Consider the following 19,323-nt stretch of genomic DNA (forward strand, 5'->3'; position numbering starts at 1 on the left):
TGCTGTCAATAGGGTTGCCAGTTGTCAGTTTTTCGTCGCGGTACTGTGGAACGTCGAGTTGATAGTTCGGTCAGTGAAAAATTAGTACAGTGTAACATATTTGGTGCAGTGTCAGATATTTAAAAGTGTAGCAATGTCTAAAAGTACGCTGAAGGCTTTGCTAAAACGTGAACGGCAGTTATATGTCATTTTTGATGGTACGGATAGATTCATCCAAACCTATCAGATTGATAGTGATCGGTGTCAATTAAGTTCGAGATTGCATGTGATTGATACTGTGTACAGTGAGTTTTTTGAAATACGGAGCAAAATTGAACTTTTGCTGGATGAAGCGGATGAGAAAGAACAGAAAGATGCTGACAGCGAAGTCAAAGGAGAAATTGCCAAGCAACGCGAAGAGGAAAACGACAAGGTTCTACAGCAATTCGATGACCGATACTTCGCCATCCGAGGTGACCTCCTTAGACTCCAAGGTGATAAGGATGCCTTAGGTGTGAACACAACCAGCAACAGTCCGAGTCAGTCTGCGTCAGGGAATACTTCAAGAGTAAAGCTGCCAGAGATACGTTTGCCGTCCTTCAGTGGAAAAATAAGAGAGTGGATTACATTCCGGGATTCCTTCCGAAGCCTTATCCATGACAACGAGCATCTGACGTCTATGGATAAGTTTACGTACCTTCGTTCCTCTCTACAGGGTGATGCACTGAAGGAAATCAACAACATCGAGCTTTCAGAGGCAAACTACGACGTCGCCTGGAAAACTTTGCAAGTTCGTTATGAAAATAAGAAGCTGATTGTGAAGGCTCATCTCGACGCTCTTTTCGCCCTCGAACCGCTTAAAAAGGAGAATTATGACGGTCTGAACTTCCTCATCAGCGAGTTTGAGAAAAACTTGATGATGTTACAGAAAATCGGAGAGCCAACGGAGTCTTGGAGCACAATATTAGTCTACATGTTGTGTTCTAGACTAGATTCTGCAACATTGCGCCAATGGGAGACGCATTACGGGTCTAAGGAGGTCCCAACGTACGAAGAGCTGCTTCTGTTCTTGCAAGGTCACTGCTCTGTTCTCCAATCAATCACCTCTGCAAGAAATCCACCATCCGAAGCCCGTCAGACGAGATCAACAGTTTGTAATACAACCATCAGATCAGTTTCACGTTGTCCGTTCTGTGCAGATCCATGGCACTCACCGTTCCAGTGTGGCAAATTTCAACGGATGAAGGTTCCCGAGCGAATGGATGCTGCTATTCGCAACAAGTTGTGTCGGAATTGTTTGATGCCAGGCCACTTCTACCGAAATTGTGAACGAGGTTCTTGCCATCATTGTCAGCAGAAGCACCACAGTATGTTACATTCTAGATCCTCCGTTCCACAGCCGCAGTTTTCGGCACAATACCGACAGCAGAGTCAAACGCGTTCGGCGCAACAGATACCGTTTCAATCGCAACCGCAACCAATGAATCAACAGCAACAACACAACTCAAGACCAATACAGCATGCGCACACCACTACACAGCATGCACAAACCCACTCACACAACACAAACACAAATCCAGACAACGCACAAGCCACCACAAGTCAGAATTACGTAGCACTTCCGTTTATACCGTCTCGTAATATTTTACTGTCCACGGCGATGATCCGAGTCAAGGATCGTTTTGGAAATACACTTCTGGCACGTGCGCTGCTAGATTCGTGTTCTCAGCATTGTTTGATGACACGTGAATTCTCTCGACGGCTTAAGTTCCATGAAACCCCAACGTTTTTGTCGGTGCAAGGCATCGGCTCGTCTCAAATGGTTTCAACGAAGTTAGTTTCCGCAGAAGTTGGTTCCAGATCCTCCAGAATTTCACAGTTTAAAGAATGGATGCAATTTTTTGTACTGCCAAGGTTGACAGTTGATCTGCCTACTGCTGCTTTTGATCCTTCGATCCTTACGCTGCCGGGTTCGGCCTGTTTAGCAGATCCTGGGTTTTATGAGTCTGGTCCAATTGATGTTATTATTGGAGCCGAATTTTATATGGATTTATTGTCAGATGGAAGAATGAAGCCGTTAGAGAACGGACCCACATTACAGAATACAGTTTTTGGTTGGATTGTGTCTGGTAGATTGCCTAATAATCAAAATACAGTTTCTCAGTCAGAAGTTTATGTCTGTTCAGTCGGTGATATTCAAGATCAGCTCACACGTTTTTGGGAGCTCGAAACATGTCATGTTCGCAGCGTTCAGTCGATTGAAGAGTCAGCTTGTGAAGAGATTTTTAAGAATACTACTGTCAGAGATGAGTCAGGAAGATTTGTTGTAACGTTACCCAAAAAAGAAGGCTTTTTGAATCGAATTGGAGATTCCAGAGTTATCGCCACGAAACGGTTTTTGAGTTTGGAGAAACGATTATCAATGGATTCTGAATTGAAAAGGTTGTATTCTGAATTTATTCACGAGTATCAGAGTCTTGGTCATATGTCAGAAGTTATCGACAGCTCAAGTCAGTTGAATGAAGTTTGCTACTATTTGCCGCATCACGCAGTTCTTAAGCCCGAAAGTACCACGACAAAGTTACGGGTGGTTTTCGACGCTTCCTGTAAGTCGTCGACAGGAGTCTCTTTGAATGATGCGCTTATGGTTGGCCCGGTTGTACAAGATGAGCTGATCGATATTGTTTTGCGATTCAGATTGTGTAAGTTTGCGATTGTGGCAGATATTGCCAAAATGTACCGTATGATCCAAGTTCAGAAATCAGACCAAAAATTGCAGAAAATTCTTTGGCGGGACTCCACCGATCAACCTCTTCGCACCTACGAGTTGTTAACAGTAACTTACGGAACAGCGTCTGCGCCTTACTTGGCAACAAAGTGTTTGCAAGTCCTAGCCGATCAGGGTTCTAAAACTCATCCCTTAGCGTCGAAGATTTTGAGTCGTTGTTTCTACGTCGATGATATGCTTGCTGGAGTTGACAGTATCGAAGAAGGTGTACAGTTAGTCAAAGAAATGTCAGAATTAATGGACTCAGCAGGTATGTCTTTGCGAAAATACGTTTCGAACAGCTCAGAAATACTCTTAGAAATCCCTGAAAATCTTCGAGATGAACGTTCGGTTTTGGAGCTTGATTCATCAAGCTCGACGGTGAAAACTTTGGGATTGTTATGGGAACCAGAGTCAGATGTTTTTCGGTTTAGTACCCCAAGTTGGAAGAGTTCAGCACCCATTACGAAAAGGTCAATTTTGTCAGATGTTTCCAAGTTATTTAATCCATTGGGATTAGTCGGTCCTGTGATTATTCAGGCAAAAATTTTCGTTCAAGAACTTTGGAAACTTCAATGCGGATGGGATGATGAACTTACCGAAGATTTAAAGAGCGCTTGGGATGAATACAGAAGAAATTTGATTGGGTTAGATAATGTGTCAGTACCACGATGGGTGGGTGTCAGTAAAAATGTCAGTTCATTACAAATTCATGGATTTTGTGATGCGTCAGAGAAGGCCTATGGGGCCTGTATTTATGTCAGAACTGTGTCAGAATCGGGAGAAACTGTTGTTCAATTGATGACCTCAAAATCACGAGTTGCCCCTCTAGAGAATCTCCAGAAAAAGAAGAAACGTCAGTCAATTCCAAGGTTAGAGCTATCGTCTGCATTACTGCTTGCTCACCTGTTTGAGAAGCTCGTGAAAGGCACGGAGCTGTCTTCTTTCAAATCGTTTTTCTGGACAGATTCGATGATAGTCAAATGTTGGCTTGCATCTTCACCGTCAAGATGGACTAATTTTGTGGCAAATCGGGTGTCCGAAATCCAGCATATTACACGGTCGGGCGTGTGGAGTCATGTCGCAGGCACAGAAAACCCAGCGGATATCATATCGCGAGGAATGACCCCCGCTCAGTTACAGTATCAGTCTCTTTGGTTTCATGGTCCCAGTTGGTTACGATTGGAGGAATCGCATTGGCCTCAACCTCCACAAGTTTGCCCAGAAATACCCAGTTCCATGCTCGAAGAGAGAGGAGCTGTCACTGCTGTCACTGATTCTTTGACAACCAATGAGATATTTGAATTAAGAGCCTCACTTGTAGATTCCATTCGGTTGACCGCGTACTTTTTGCGATTTCGTTTCAATTCGCAAAAGTGTAACAACAGTAACAGAAAAGTCGGATATTTGTCAGCATCAGAGTTAGAAGAAGCCCTTCAGTGCTTAGTCAGATTGTCCCAAAAAGAAAGTTTTCCGAAGGAATATGCAGATTTGTCGAATAACCGTCAGATTTCAGTCAGTTCAAAGTTGCTGTCTCTCAATCCACGCATGATGAATGGAATAATTTGTGTCGGTGGTCGATTAGAGAATGCAGCAATCTCTGAAACTAGAAAACATCCGTTTATCTTAGACTACAAACATCCGCTTACCAGATCAGTCATGTCTTATTACCATCAGAAGTTGTTTCACGCTGGACAGCAGCTTTTAATCGCAACAGTTCGTCAGAAGTTTTGGCCAATTCATGCAGGCAGTTTGGCTCGGTCAGTAATCCATAATTGCGTACGTTGTTTTCGTGCTAGACCCAAAATTCAAGAACAGCTTATGGCTGATTTACCACCGGAAAGAGTGACACAAAACCCAGTATTTCAACGTGTGGGAGTAGATTACTGCGGCCCATTCCTTGTCACTTACCCCCAACGTCGATGTCGCCCGGTGAAGGTATTTGTAGCCATTTATGTGTGTCTGGTTACGAAAGCTGTGCATCTTGAAGTCGCGTCAGATTTGTCAACAGATGGGTTTCTTGCCACTTTCAAACGGTTTTGTGGCCGAAGAAGCACGCCAAGTTTGATTATGTGCGATAACGGCAGAAATTTTGTTGGAGCCAAACGGAAACTCGACGAACTTTCCAAGTTATTCAGCGAGAATAGTTTCCAAGAATCGGTTGTAAAGCACTCAGCAAACCAGGGGATAGAATTTAAGTTTATCCCAGCTCGATCACCCAATTTTGGTGGACTTTGGGAGTCAGCAGTGAAGTCGTTCAAATCACTCTTGAAGCGCACTATTGGTACACGCACGTTGGGTCTAGAAGAACTGCAGACTGTCGTTGTACAAATTGAGGCAATTCTAAATTCACGTCCGCTCACTCCGTGTAGTAACGATCCAAACGATTTTGAAGTGCTTACTCCTGGTCATTTCTTGGTTCAAAAATCGCTCACTGCACCCCCAGAACATAACTGGGAAGATATACCAGAAAATCGTTTAAACGTATTTCACAGAATAGAGAAAACTGCTCAACAAATTTGGAAAAGATGGTCAATTCAATATTTGTCTGATCTGCATAACAGAACGAAATGGTCCAAGCAGCGAGATAACATTAAAGTCGGAACGATGGTAGTTCTCAAAGAGGATAATTTACCGCCATTACAGTGGGCAATAGGAAGAGTGTCAGAAATTCACCCTGGTTCAGATGGTAATGTCAGAGTTGTAACTGTTCGAACGCAATCTGGAAGTTACCAAAGAGGCATTTCGAAGATATGCATCTTACCAATTCGTGACAACGATGTCACATCAGAGAAAGAATAACAGAGTTAAATTTTGTCAGATTTGGGTTTCTATTTCAATTCTTAAGAATATACAATTTTATCTCCGATGTAAAAACCTGAGCATGCTGCATGTAGTTTATAAGTCAGAAGTATTCCGTCAGATGTATTGTCAGTCAGTAACTATGTCAGAATGAACTGCGTCAGAATGAAACATAAGGTTTCACTAACAGAGGCGTTAAGCGCCAGCACAGCACTGTGCACGTTCAAATTTAAATTGTATCCAATTGGGACTAACAGCGGCGTTAAGCGCCAGCACAATTTAGTGCACGTTTTCGGGCAGAATGATTCCCCCTAAGATGCAGAGCACATATCACCTAGCAGGGTTGATAGGTACCATCAACCCTCTCGTCCAGGCATAGCAGTAATCGGCAGGCTTGGCCAGCATTGTCGATCGCAGCTTAAGACCAAGCACACTGGACCAGATTGGGAGCCGTCAAAATCACCAGCGAGAAAGGTCTCGAGGCAACGGAGGAGTCAGCGGAGGCCTAGTGGCCTCCGCGCCAGGCAAGTTCCTTTCATGTTTGCACTTCGACGGTTTAAAAAGCGCTCTTCATCCTAACAGGTCACTCTGGTATTTTTCCCGCACGTCATCGAGTTACATCACACGTCGGATGCATCGCAGAACACCACCGCAGTTGATCACTCAGCCCTACAAGGTTTTTGAGAAACCAATCCAGCAGCAACAAAACAACGGCAGTAAACTTCAGCGCAGCCTAAAACAGCGAAACAAAAAATTAGTTTCATCAATCTCCGAAATAGTTGAAAATCAGTACACTGGTAACCGTATTCCGACTGCAGGCGCAGTGCACAACAGCTGATTGCAACCCAGCAGCTAACGGGATCTATCCGATGCGAATTGGCAGCTTCATGCACTCAACCCAACATTCTTCAGCACCAGATTCACACACAATATATGCACTGCAACACATATTCACACACTAGTGTAGTTTTAAGAACATTTATAGAACAAATTTGCTCTCGTTATTTGGAAAAAATGTTGAATTTATAGGCACAGAATAGCTAAGAACTATGAAACCAAAACAAAATGAATTATGTTTGTATTACCGTTAGACTAAGCGAGATAGGTTGAAATGATATTTCAAGGCGGGCGGCATATGGTAGAAAAAGATAGCGAATATATCGATCTTGTAGAATGCTTGAACACCCCCAGCAATCAAAAAACATCGCACGGCTTGACAGTTCTGCCGTTGCGGGTGTGTTAGTGCGTGACTGCCGAAACAGCTGATTGAAACATCAGCAGCAGCACAGTTGAACCGAAACCATAGCCGCGAACAAATCTACTTGCCCCAAAAATAAACCGTCGCGAATTTAAAGTCGAAGTCAGTGCTCGTTTTTATTCATTCCGCGAATTCCCGCAAAGTGTCCGAACCGTTGAGTGATTGGGTGATCGTTTTTCCCCTGAACAAAGACCTTTGGAATACTAGAAAACGCCTAAAAATTAGAGTTATCTATTCAAATAACACAGTCAATTTTTAAAAATAATCTTGAACATACAGACCCCGTTCGTTTTTGGCAACATTCGATTTTGGCAACATCCAATTTTAGCACATGTGCCAAAATCGAACGGTTTTTTGAAACAACATTACCTTTTAGTTTTCATTAAAACAGGACCAATATAATTCACACAAAAACCATACATATTTTTTTATGTTCTGAAATGGTGATGAAATGCAACAATTCCAACAATAAAAACAAAAGTTTTTTTAAAAATTTATAAAGTACTCAAAAATGACAAAATGATAAAAAATTCGAAATGTTTTAAAACAAATTCAATCAAAAGCCTGAAAATGACAAAAAAAAAACTTAAAAATGATGAAGAATGTAAAAAACAGCAAATTTGATAAATTAAAATAAACATTATAAACAAAACTAGAAAAGTTCAAAATGCATAAAGAACATGATGAAGGATATAAAAATATTGATACAAATGGTCAGCAATTGACTAAAAATAACGTTTTTGATAATAATAATAGCTATATTGTAAAAATAACTGAAAAAAATGTTGAGAAATGTTGCACAATTTAAAACAAATTGTAGAGGAAAACTTTGATGATTTTCTATCATTCATATTAAAATAAGCAAAAAACAGAGTGGTAAAGAGTGATACGGTCAAATTTGGTCAATATCAACTGGACGTATTTCTTTCAATTTTGCATTTTAAAAACCTGAACACCCCTCATTTTGAAGGTGTGTGTATGTAGAATGTTGCTCCTATTTTGATTTTGGAATTCACTCTTCAGTTGTCAAAATGCCGTCCAAGGAAGAAGAGCAGCGTATCAAAATTTTGCTCGCGCATCGCGAAAATCCGAGCTACTCGCACGCAAAGCTGGCAAAATCGCTAAAAGTTGCCAAATCAACCGTTCAAATGTAATTAAAGTGTTTGGGGAACGTTTGTCGACAGCCAGGAAGTCTGGATCGGGGGACAGTCGAAAACCGGAAGCCGCTGAGACGATAAAGAGAGTTTCCGGTAGTGTAAGGCGAAACCCTAACCTCTCTCTCCGAGATGCCGCAAATAAGCTAGGTGTATCGTCTACAACCGTGCATCGAACCAAAAAACGAGCCGGACTATCGACTTACAAGAAGGTAGTGACTCCAAATCGCGATGATAAACAAAATACGACGGCCAAAGCGCGATTCCGGAGGCTGTACACGACAATGCTGACGAAGTTTGACTGCGTGGTAATGGTCGACGAAACCTATGTCAAAACCGACTACAAGCAGCTTCCGGGACAGGGGTTTTATACGGCAAAAGGAAGGGGAAAGGTAGCAGATATTTTCAAGCACATGAAACTGTCAAAGTTCGCGAAGAAATATTTGGTTTGCAAGCCATCTGTAGCTGTGGCTTGAAAAGCAGCATTTTCATAGCTTCCGGGACTGTCAACCGAGAAATTTACGTGAAAGAGTGTTCGAATAAACGTCTGCTGCCTTTCTTGAAGAAACACGGTTGTTCCGTACTGTTTTGGCCGTATTTGGCATCTTGCCATTACGGTAAAAAGGCCATGGAGTGGTACGCCGCCAACAACGTGCAGGTGGTTCCCAAGGACAAGAACCCTCCCAACACGTCAGAGCTCCGCCCAATTGAGAAATACTGGGTTATTGTCGAGCGGAACCTAAAGTGGACAAAAAAAACTGCTAAGGACGAGCAGCAGTTCAAGGCAAACTGGCTTTCTGCGGCGAAGAAAGTTGACAAGGTGGCTGTACAAAATCTGATGGCGGGGGTTAAGCGTACGGCCCGGCAATTCGGATTTGGAAAAGCGGAAACCTAACTGAATATTTTTCCTGAATTTTATACTAATTAAACTTGAAAAGAAATTTAATTTGATTTTTTAAATAAACGATTTCACCGATTTTATCACGCGTTTTCCCTTGACCAAATTTTGACTTTTCTTGTTTCGCTCACTGTATAAATAAATGGATTTTTGTCTGTCTGTCTGTCTGTCTGTTCCTCATAAATTTTAAACTACTGAACCGATTTGAGTGAAAATTTTCAGGTAGGCCGTAGAAGGTTCCTATTTCGGTTTGAGCCTTTTCCCCCTCACAGTAAGGAGGGAGAGGTCCTCCCAAACAAAAGACAAATGTTTACATAATTCGAGAACCGATCAAGCAAATGGTAAAAAATTTGGCATGGGAGGGTATTTGAGTATGAAAAATATGTCAATGATAATTTTAGACCCTTCCCGTTTCCCCAGAAGGGTACAGGCACCTACAAATGTCAACTAAGTGTAGAGTTAAGTCGTGCAAAAGTTCTTTTAACGAAATTTTCACGTCTGTTAGTTAGTGGATATTGTTGATTCACCAATTTTTTTTTTTGAGGCGCCACGGTAGCGGACTCATAAGGTGCAATACTGGAAGCTGCTCCACGTACATATTTGTTTGTAATGCCATTATCTTTGTTTTTGACGATAAACGTTCATGTAAGTGATTATTTTTTTTATTATGATGTAATGTATATAGAACCGGATTTTAAAGAATTGATGTTTATCATACACCAATTTTGAGTTTTCAAATTAAAAAACAAAAAAATATCCAATTCGAAAATTTTGCTGAAATTCAATGATTTTAAATTCTACGTCACTTTCATATTGCATGTCTGCAAAATTTCACAGACGTGTAATATTCTACACACACTGAAAATTACGTACCATAAGATGCTTCTTTTCATTTACATCATAAGTGATAGTTAAAGACCTTAAAATGTCGATCACAAACCCAGTAGCACGTAGACATACACTGTTTAAAAAAATTGTCCGTACAGCACGTACCTTGAAATCCAAACAATCAAAAAGTGCACTTGTTCAGTCAACAAAAATACTAAAATTACATCATTCGCTGCAGAAACTACTCCTTTTTGTAGATCAGTATTAAAAATATTTATGAATTAAACCTTAAAAATAATCCAATTCATTTTGTATTGAAAGTCCCAAAAACGACGTCAAAAAATTGTCCGTACACTGAGGCCTTTGTCAAATATTAGTCAAGTAAACAGTTATGTGTCAGTCTGTCAAACGCAGAAACGTGAATTGAATTTTATCAAAGACAATTTCCAGTGGTCTGAGCGATAAATAAGGTAAAATGAACTTTTTTTTGCATAAATCAGTAGATTTCAACAATTTGTAGATTAAATTAACAGGAAAATGTCTGCTCTTCACAAAAAAAAAACCCATTGACATCTGGAAACTGATTGTTGACCTGCAGAATGACGGTAAAAGCTTGTCCGAAATTTATTGATTTACTTGTCTTCGAATTACGCATAGAAATAGTAAAATGGCCATGATCGTCGGTTCAGTTTCAGCTTCAGAACTTTAAAAAGACTAACTCCCTTGAGACTAACCGTATAAGCTGATGGTTGGTTTTATCGTATTTTCGGGTCAGAACCAATCAGTCATATTTATATTCCTGTAGACGCGTAATTTGACTAATAAATCTATTTGTTTTTCTCCGTGAATGAATGTCAAGTTTCCGGTGCCATTTGCGCTGAAAGCATACCACACCATTACATGGCCACCACCGTGCTTAACTGTCGGTTGCAAATTTTTTGGATCCAATTCCGTATTTGGCTTACGCCATACTCTTACATGTCCGTCAGACCCAAAAATATTAAATAAGCTTTCGTCAATGAATATGACGTTCTGACAGAACTCTTCCGGTTCCAGGACATACTTTTGAGCGTATTCCAGCCGCTTTTTCTTATTTTTAGCAGATATAAACGGCTTCTTAAGAGCAAAACGACCTCGGTATTTTTTCTCATGAAGTATGTTCCGTACTGTTTGAGGATTAACCTGTATGTTTTCAATATTCTTCAGGCTGTCTGCTAGTTTCGGGGCACTGATTTTAGGATTCTGACTGATTTCCCTGACAATGATGCGATGGTGACGATCCGTAAGCTTCAGTTTGCGGCTTCTTCCTGGAGTGGTCTCCAGGGAGTTAACGGGTGTTAAAGAAAAAATGAGAATATTTTCAATACCTTTCAGTAACTCAAATAAAGAGCGTAATATTTTCTTTCTCCAAGAAAATTGCTCTTTGGGCTCCCTAGAAACCGTAGGCGTGTTTGGTTTTGCTAGTTTGAATTTAGTCAAAGCAAAGATGGCGTCGAAACAGCACGTGCTCCGCGAACGCATTGTACGGTTCTACGAAACGCATTTCCAGCAAGGAAAAAAGTTCACGGTGGCACATTTTAAGGAAGAAAATGTACCTGTCAGTACGGTATATCGTATCCTGGGTTCCCTGAACCCATCGATTAGGCGGATGGTTTTGGCCAAAATCTGTCCAGCTTCTAGGTAGCCAGAAGGTGGTTTGGTTGCGCAAACGACGTGCTGGGGTGTGCAAACTCAAGCTTTGGAACAATTGTGGACTGTCAACATTGTTTGTCAGGATATCGTTTACAAAAATTCTCTGCAAATATGTTCTTCTTTGACTCAGAGACGATATAGAAAGAAGAGCGCACCTTTGTGGGTAAGGCGGTAGCCTAACGGGGTCTCGTCAGAAGCTTTAAAAGAGTCATTTTTCATCACATATTGCCTCATCACTTCAAAAAAAAAAATGGTAATCCGTTTTCAACAAAACAAAATGCGCATTATCATTTTGTAAACTTTTGTTGAATTAATAGTTTTGATAAAATATCACCATGAAAGGATATCAAGAAAAACTGATTTCAATCTTATCACAGTTAGGAAATAATTTTCGGATTTCAGAAATCTTGTGAACCACCCTAAAAAATTTCCAATCAAAATGACCGCCTTTAGTTATTGTAAAAGTGTTTTGCATCAAACTTTAGGGGAAGACGCTAAATTTCATATCTGGACCACTGTGCAGTGGGGAGATAGGAAAGGGTAAGTGGAAAGGCAAAATGTGGCCAAGTTGTGGTTAAATTTTCAACCATTTTTTGGTTTACGCTCCGAAACTTCGAGTATGGTTAGAATTTTAACCATAATTTTTCTTAAAAAATAACCATTTTAGCATTTTCATAGCAAAATTAGAAAAATGGCTATTTTTTTTAACAAAAAATGGTTATAAAAACGAGCGTGAGGGGGGCTCAGAGTAGCACACTGGGTTCACGCTGTTGCTCGCCTTACCTTGGAAATCAATTTGTTAAATAAATTAACTACCTAAGCGAAGGACATTCTAGGCCTCAAGCTCAGCCTAATAAACCATTAAGCCCTGTTATAAGCCGCATAAAGGACAAACAACAGCATTTCAGTGCCTATTAGCCGTAGATATATTTTTTTTTGTTGGAATGAAGACTTTAAATAGGCCGTATATTGGTTTTAAGGTGGCGCTTCAGGGCTTTCAAGCCCTGTAGATCAATTTGATTTCTCTAAATGACCTCTGGGTCGTGAGGTAAAACAATAAAAATGTATAGAAATGAATCAAAAAGAAAAAGTGCACATATAAAGTTTTCATGATCGGATGTTGAGAGTTTTTATTTTGTTTTGCGTCATTAAAGTTAAAAAATTAAAACGCAGAAAAAAAAATCAATCGAAGAACGGAGAGTGGATTCAGCATCTGTTTGAATGGGGTTACCGATACAGCAATACATTTTTGCGGAAAACTCCGTCATCCTAAAATTCGAACCCAGTAAGCTATTTGGGAAGGATCCCTTGATGCAGATTTCCGCAGTTTTTTTCGTGGACAGTTACTCGGAGTACCGTTTTGCAATCATCGAAGCACGAATATCAGGTTCTGGAACTACGTGCTGTACTATTATATGCTTCTGCTTCGCTCAGATTAGCAGAACAATCAAGCAGTTCATTTAAGAAGGTCCAATTTTCGCTTATTGGCATAAGAACGCAATTGGATCATGCGGTCAAGTCACCAATTAATACATATCCCAATAAATTCTAAGTTTGATTCCAGTTCCTATCCAACACCTATCGAAAAAGTACGAGTGTGAAAGAGACAGAAAGAAAACAAAGAAAAAAGAAGCTATGGGGGAAAAAGGCGTCAAAAAATCATTTTTTTTCCTTTTTTAGCTGGAAATTTTTTTTGACGGTTTCGTATTCGCTTGTTTCGAATGTGGGGTCAAGCCCTAAATCGGCCGAAATACACACCAAAAATGGCTTTTGTTTATTGTTGTTTATTGTTTATTGTTGTTTATAAAAAAAAACCATCTGACGTAAATGTCTTAATGGTTTACTTAATCTAGGTCTATCTTGACATACATTCAAAGTTTTCTTATTAATTAGTTCTTAATTGGTCACTTATGCTGGATTCGATCAAGCGTTTAAAGGTTGCAGTTGAGACATTAAAGTCAAAGAGAGCATAATTGCGTAAGAAGCTTACTTTTGCAGAACGCAGGGGGTCATTGCTACCATAGCGCGTATTTCTTGATTCCAGTGATAGCCAGTCACGATTTCGCAGGGTTCTTTCTGGAGCATAAATATGACAGCGCGAAAGTATCCAAGAGCAATCGATTTCGTTTTTGAGAATTTTCGCCACAAACAGTGATTGGCTAATATCATGGCGATTCGACAGCGTGTGAAGGCCAAGCAAAGCGCAGCGTTGTGCATAAGGTGGCAGATTTCGAGGATTATCCCAAGGTAGATCACGCAGAGCATAACGTACGAATTTTCGTTGAACCGCTTCAAAACGCGCCACCCATGTAGTTTCGAATGGCCACCACACCAGATTTGCAGATTCTAATATTGAACGAACCAGGCAGCAATACAGAGCTCGTAGACAAACAGGATCTGTAAATTCTTTACTCAGACGTATGACAAACCCCAGCATTCGATTGGCCTTTTCAAGTGTAGCAGAGTAGTGTTCCTTGAATGTCATATGACTATCCAAAACAACGCCAAGGTCCTTTATTTGATTAACACGATGTAGAAGTTCGCCCTGGATGTAATAGTCGTACAAAAATGGAAGTTTCTTGCGTCCAAATGTTATGATACAGCACTTAGAAACGCTTAAGGCCAGTAGGTTGACAGCACACCAGTTCACTACTGTATCGAGGAATTGCTGTAGTATCTGGCAATCTGCCAAACTGTTAACGTTCAGAAAAATTTTCAAATCATCCGCGTACATAAGTACTCCGCATCCAAAAAGCAGCATGTTAATATCATTGCAGAACAGGGTGAACAATAAAGGGCCCAAATTACTTCCTTGTGGTACTCCTGAAGTCGGAATGAAATCTGAAGATTCAGATGTTCCGATTTTAACAGCAAGACGACGATTTGTTAAATAGCTTCTGATCCACGCACAAAATCTCTCAGATAATCCCAGGCGTTCTAGCTTTAAAAGTAAAATTAAGTGATTAACTGAGTCAAACGCCGCAGTGATGTCCGTGTAAATTGCGTCGACTTGTTTGCCACAATGCATGTTAGATATGCAAAATGATGTGAACACTGCCAGGTTAGATGTTACCGAACGTTTCGGAAAAAAACCGTGTTGATTGTCCGAAATCCAGTTCCTGCAGGCTGCAAACATAACATCGTTGACAATCCTCTCTAGGACCTTCGAGCAGGCAGCTAGTGATGTGACACCACGATAATTTCGAACCTCTTGCTTATCACCCTTTTTGAAGACTGGGCTCATGAAAGATCTTTTCCAGGTGGCAGGGAACCGATGTTGTTGTAAGGACTGATTAAAAATATAAGTCAGGGGCTTAACAAGTATAGTGCAACACTTTTTCAATACGCACGCAGGTATTCCATCCTGCCCGGCTGAGGTAGAGTACTTTAAGTTTTTGATAGCCTCGAAAACCATATCCTCTCTAACAGCAAACACGTCGAGATTCAACACATCGGTAGGCAATCGTGTCACGGCTGCGCTAATTTGTTCTTCTGTTGGTGATTGACTTGAAAATATACTGGAGAAATGCTTTGCAAAAAGGTTACATTTGTCAGCAGATGATTTTGCAATTCTGTTATCTAAATGTACCTCTGCAGGTAGGCCAGATTCCTTCCTTTTGGATTTAACAAAATTCCAAAACTTTTTAGGGTTCCGACGAAGCTCACTTTGAGTCCGATTCACATAACGGCGATAGCATAATCGATTGTAGATTCGATATTTTCTGGTAGCATCATTAAGTTTAGATTTCATGAATGGGCATCTAGAATTAGTAAATGCTCGAAGCAATTTCGAGCGCAGCTGTTTCAGTCGTTTTAAGCGAGAATTAGTCCAAGGAGGTCTAAGCGGAGGTCGAACCATGGGCACAGATTTATCAAAAACGTCGTCCATAATTGCGCAGAATGAACTAACAGCTACGTCTACACTTGTATATCTTTGGAGATTTGTCCAGTCCACTTCAGATAGAGACAGGTTCATGAGATCGAAATCAGCACGACGGAAGTCACGTGCAGATGGGTCGAAAGCCTCAACAAAAGCGACCGGACTCGGGAATGCAATGTTGAACTCAAGCGCAGGATGGTATACGTCTATAAGTACCACGGTATAACTTGCTTCAATTACGGGGCTGTTCAAGATTGAGTCATCCGTAAAAACCAAATCCAACGTCCGATTTTGAAATTTTTTTATGCCGTTTCTTTGATGAAGTCCGTTCAATACAGTTCCGTCCAAAAAAGTAGCACTCGCCATATTTAGTACTGAAGCAGAATCGACCACCAAGTTGTTGCTACCGCTAGGAACCCACGATAACTGTGATTGATTCAAATCACCGAGCAAAATGCGGGGCTAGAAGGCAGAGCTGTGTGACTAGATGAAAAGCACGAAACTGAAGGATACTTGCCATGAAATGGCAATTGGAAGCCTCCCCCAGAACCACCTGACCGATAAACAGGACGACTTGAAGCTGGAACAGTCGGTCGTTGGTGGTCCGGGAAAAGAACTTCCAAATTGCTTTGATTGGTGCGTCCCGACTTCCGGTTGAGGTTCGCAGGAAAATGGTCAATATCAGGGGCAACGTTCGCTACAGACTCTAGTTCAGAGTTAACATCCGTGGAAATTTGTTCATCGTGACGGCCAAAATAAAACTGATTCGATGGGAGGCTAGAAGGCAGAGGTGCGTGACTTCGAGAAAAGCTTATGTTTGAGGAATACTTGCCACTGCATGGCAATTGGAAGCCTCCCTCTGGACCACCTGACCGATAAACGGGACGACTTGAAACAGGAACGTACGGTCGTTGGTGGCCAGAGAAGAGAACTTCCGAACTGGCATGATTGATGCGTCCCGGTGTCAAGCTGAGATAAACTGGCGACTGGTTATTATTGAGGATCACGAAACTGTTTTGAGTTGTAATCCATGAACTCTCGGAAATACAATCCTTTCGGCCACGATTCAGGATTCAGCGCCCTCGGTTTTGAATCCGGAGAAATGCCAACTTTAAACGATATGAACCGGAAAGAGCTGATATCGCTACCTCTCGGAACTAATTTAACCACCGTGGCATCTTCCACACCAAGGTTGGCCTGCACCATGGTTTTAACAGCGTCTTCAGTGACTTCCGGCTTAATACGTGACAGATAAATCCAGAATAACTTTGGATTTTCATCTTCACAAAGTGGAATTGAAACTAGATCGTTTGAATCATGTTTTGATCCGAGTTGACAAGGTTCAGTTGAAACCGCATCTGGAACCCGAGCCCGCTTCAATGGACGTCTGAGTGGTGTAGGTGTCGGCGTGGGCGTAGATTTGTTCCACATGGGGGTACGAATTGGTTTCGGAGCAAGTTGTTGGATTTGCGAACGCAATTCTGTGATCGCGTTCGTCAACTGCGCTAGTTCGTTCGATTCAGGCGGAGCGTTGCAGGCCACAGAACGGAAACTAGGGTTAGAAAACAATGCAGCGCAGTCGTCACAGAACCAAAACAGGTGCTTAGAATGCGCATCCATTTGTCTGGCAAGACTTTTAGATAAGCTAGTACACGTGGTGTGGAATCGCTTGCTGCAAACGCCTTTGCAGGCGATATGCTCGATTCCGGTTCCCAGTGAACATTTTGGTCTGTATATTTCAGTTGTTTCTGAGATATACACACTTTTGTACAATCTGAAAAAGTTGTATAGAATATTCTATATGAGCCTGTACGTACCAAAGTGGAGGCAATATACGGACCAATTTTGCTCACCCTGAAAATATAAAACTTGGTATTGCGTTTTCAACAATTTGATAGCAACTTTGCTTTGCATAAAATCTTAGGATTGTATAACTTACAACTTTCTATTGCCTGCCCTACAATTTGATTACAATTTCCTTTTGCAGGTAGCCTGAGGTTTGTACAACTTTCTTCACCATTTAATACAAATTATTGTTACTGTATCCCAAAACAATTATATTTTTCCTTTATTACGATTTTACTATGAACCGCCATGAACATTAATACAATAGAATTTAATGTTTACTGCGAAAAAAAATTGAACCATATACAACTTTATGTGTCTCTTTTTCCTTAGTCTCGAACTCACAACGTTCCGATCCCTGTCCTGCAATACTTCCTCGGCGCCATTTCATATTGATACAAACAAGCCAATTTGTTCATGTACAGTTGAGAGTTCCGTTTAAAAATCAGTTGATCGTATAAAGTACCACTGACTGCATCATTTCGGACTCCAAATCTATTTATAGATGCCGTTTTTTGATATACAACTTTAACCTATCTCATAGACAATTCGATTACAATCAATAATTGTATTCAGCGCAGTGCGATCTAAGCTAGCTATTTACTGTATTCTCAAACAATTCGACAATCTGCAGATTGTTTAAATTCCATTATACGATGTTCTTACAATTACTGTACGACCTTTCATGGAAATAATATGTCATCATAGATCGCAAGCATGAAAGATTGCTTGATTGTACAATGGGATTAAATATTGAGCTTTACACAATTCTACTGCAATTCAAAACAACTTTATTGATCTTTCTATACGATTAACAAAATGTTATCGTTTGTAATGAACTATACAAACCATAAACGATAAAATATAACTTGGTTTAGCTACAACATGATGTTTATACAATTCCAATCTAAGCTGGATGCTTATACAATCTAAAATGAACACTGCTTAACGATTTCTGGTTATCTGGGTTATAGCCTCGTGGCAAGTCGAGCAGTTATATTCCATTGCGCCTTTCGGTATGCAATAAAATTTTGGAAATGCAGCTTTATGGTTCCGAATTTTACCGCTAGATGTCGCTTCGGTCGAAAAAAAATCGAAATGGGATGTTTACATAAGCAACTTTAGTGATAAACAAACGGTGATGCACTTGACACTTTGATCACGATTTTTGCCTAAATTTCCTTTTTTATCACCAGCACTCGACCAGTTCCGAGTTTGGTATGAAGTTAATATAAAGCCGGATTGGACTTTTACAATTAAAACGGTATAAAACACACGAAAAACAGGTAATGAAAATCCGACGGAAAAAAAGGTCAACCATTCAATAACGAATTATTACACCAGTTTGTTTTTTTGGACTGCATTATACTTATTCAAATATACAGCTTTTTGATCTAAATAAGCATGCTCTATATTCGACTAAAAGGCTGAACTAGGGCCAATTTTAACGGCATAATGGTTACTTGGGTTTAACTACTACAACAGAGAACAGCCGTATACGCTAAAATCTCCAAAAAATGTGTAAAATTAACAATGCCGAAATAAATAAACTTTGAAAACAAACTTGAATCAGTGCCATCTATTGCGCCGCACACAGGGGTAAAATATGATAAAGGCGATCAAAACTGTTTTCTGCCGAAACTGTACGTTTTCGACCTATAGTGTCTTCGAGACAAATAACCAACATTACAAGGGCTAAAAAAATAGTTTTTTGAAACATTGATTAATCCATTTAGTAGTGAGTTAGAAAAACTAACTTTTTTAATATCCATTTTAGAGCTATATTGTCTGAGAAAATAAATTAGTATAAAAACTTCACTTTCGGCTCACTTCTATTGACATTTACACTATGAAGGTCACAATTGGCCACTTTGAATTGAACATTGTTTGAAAAACGATATTTTTTTGGTTGCATAACTGTAAAATATGTAACCGAACTCGTCTGAACTCAGGAGATATAACCAGTTCAAAATGACTATTTTTGTTAAGTATTTTTAAGATATCTCGTTTAAACTTCAAAATTTTTATACAGTATATTAAGCAAAAGTGTACAACTTTTTTTGTCTTCAAAACCCTCTAGAACATATTTTGTATGAAAAATCACGCGCAAAAATGTAATGTTGAAAAAACTGAAAATTGATGTTATTTTTTTTTAAATTGTCATAACTTTGAAACGATTAATGTTACAGCTATGACTTCTTTAGCAAAGTTGCTAGAATT

General features: G+C 40.1%; 1 protein-coding gene across 1 annotated transcript; it reads left to right on the forward strand.

The window, feature by feature from the left end:
• Window positions 1-133: 133 nt before the first annotated feature.
• On the forward strand, window positions 134-14,578 carry LOC129741053 (uncharacterized). The gene is made up of 3 exons (XM_055732753.1): window positions 134-3,017; window positions 3,480-4,684; window positions 14,495-14,578. The coding sequence occupies exons 1-3, from the start codon at window positions 134-136 to the stop codon at window positions 14,576-14,578; spliced, it is 4,173 nt and encodes a 1,390-aa protein (XP_055588728.1).
• The last annotated feature ends 4,745 nt before the right edge of the window (window positions 14,579-19,323 follow it).

This window comes from Uranotaenia lowii, chromosome 2 (genome assembly GCF_029784155.1).
Source record: "Uranotaenia lowii strain MFRU-FL chromosome 2, ASM2978415v1, whole genome shotgun sequence".
In the NCBI taxonomy this organism is placed as follows: domain Eukaryota; kingdom Metazoa; phylum Arthropoda; class Insecta; order Diptera; family Culicidae; genus Uranotaenia; species Uranotaenia lowii.

Excerpts from the sequence above, each read along its gene's own strand:
- LOC129741053 (XM_055732753.1), top strand. The coding sequence starts at position 134 with ATGTCTAAAAGTACGCTGAAGGCTTTGCTAAAACGTGAACGGCAGTTA. Across the intron at positions 3,018-3,479 it reads AGAATTAATGGACTCAGCAG|AGAAGGCCTATGGGGCCTGT; the intron begins GTATGTCTTTGC and ends GTGATGCGTCAG. Across the intron at positions 4,685-14,494 it reads GTCGATGTCGCCCGGTGAAG|TTCCTGCAGGCTGCAAACAT; the intron begins GTATTTGTAGCC and ends TCCGAAATCCAG.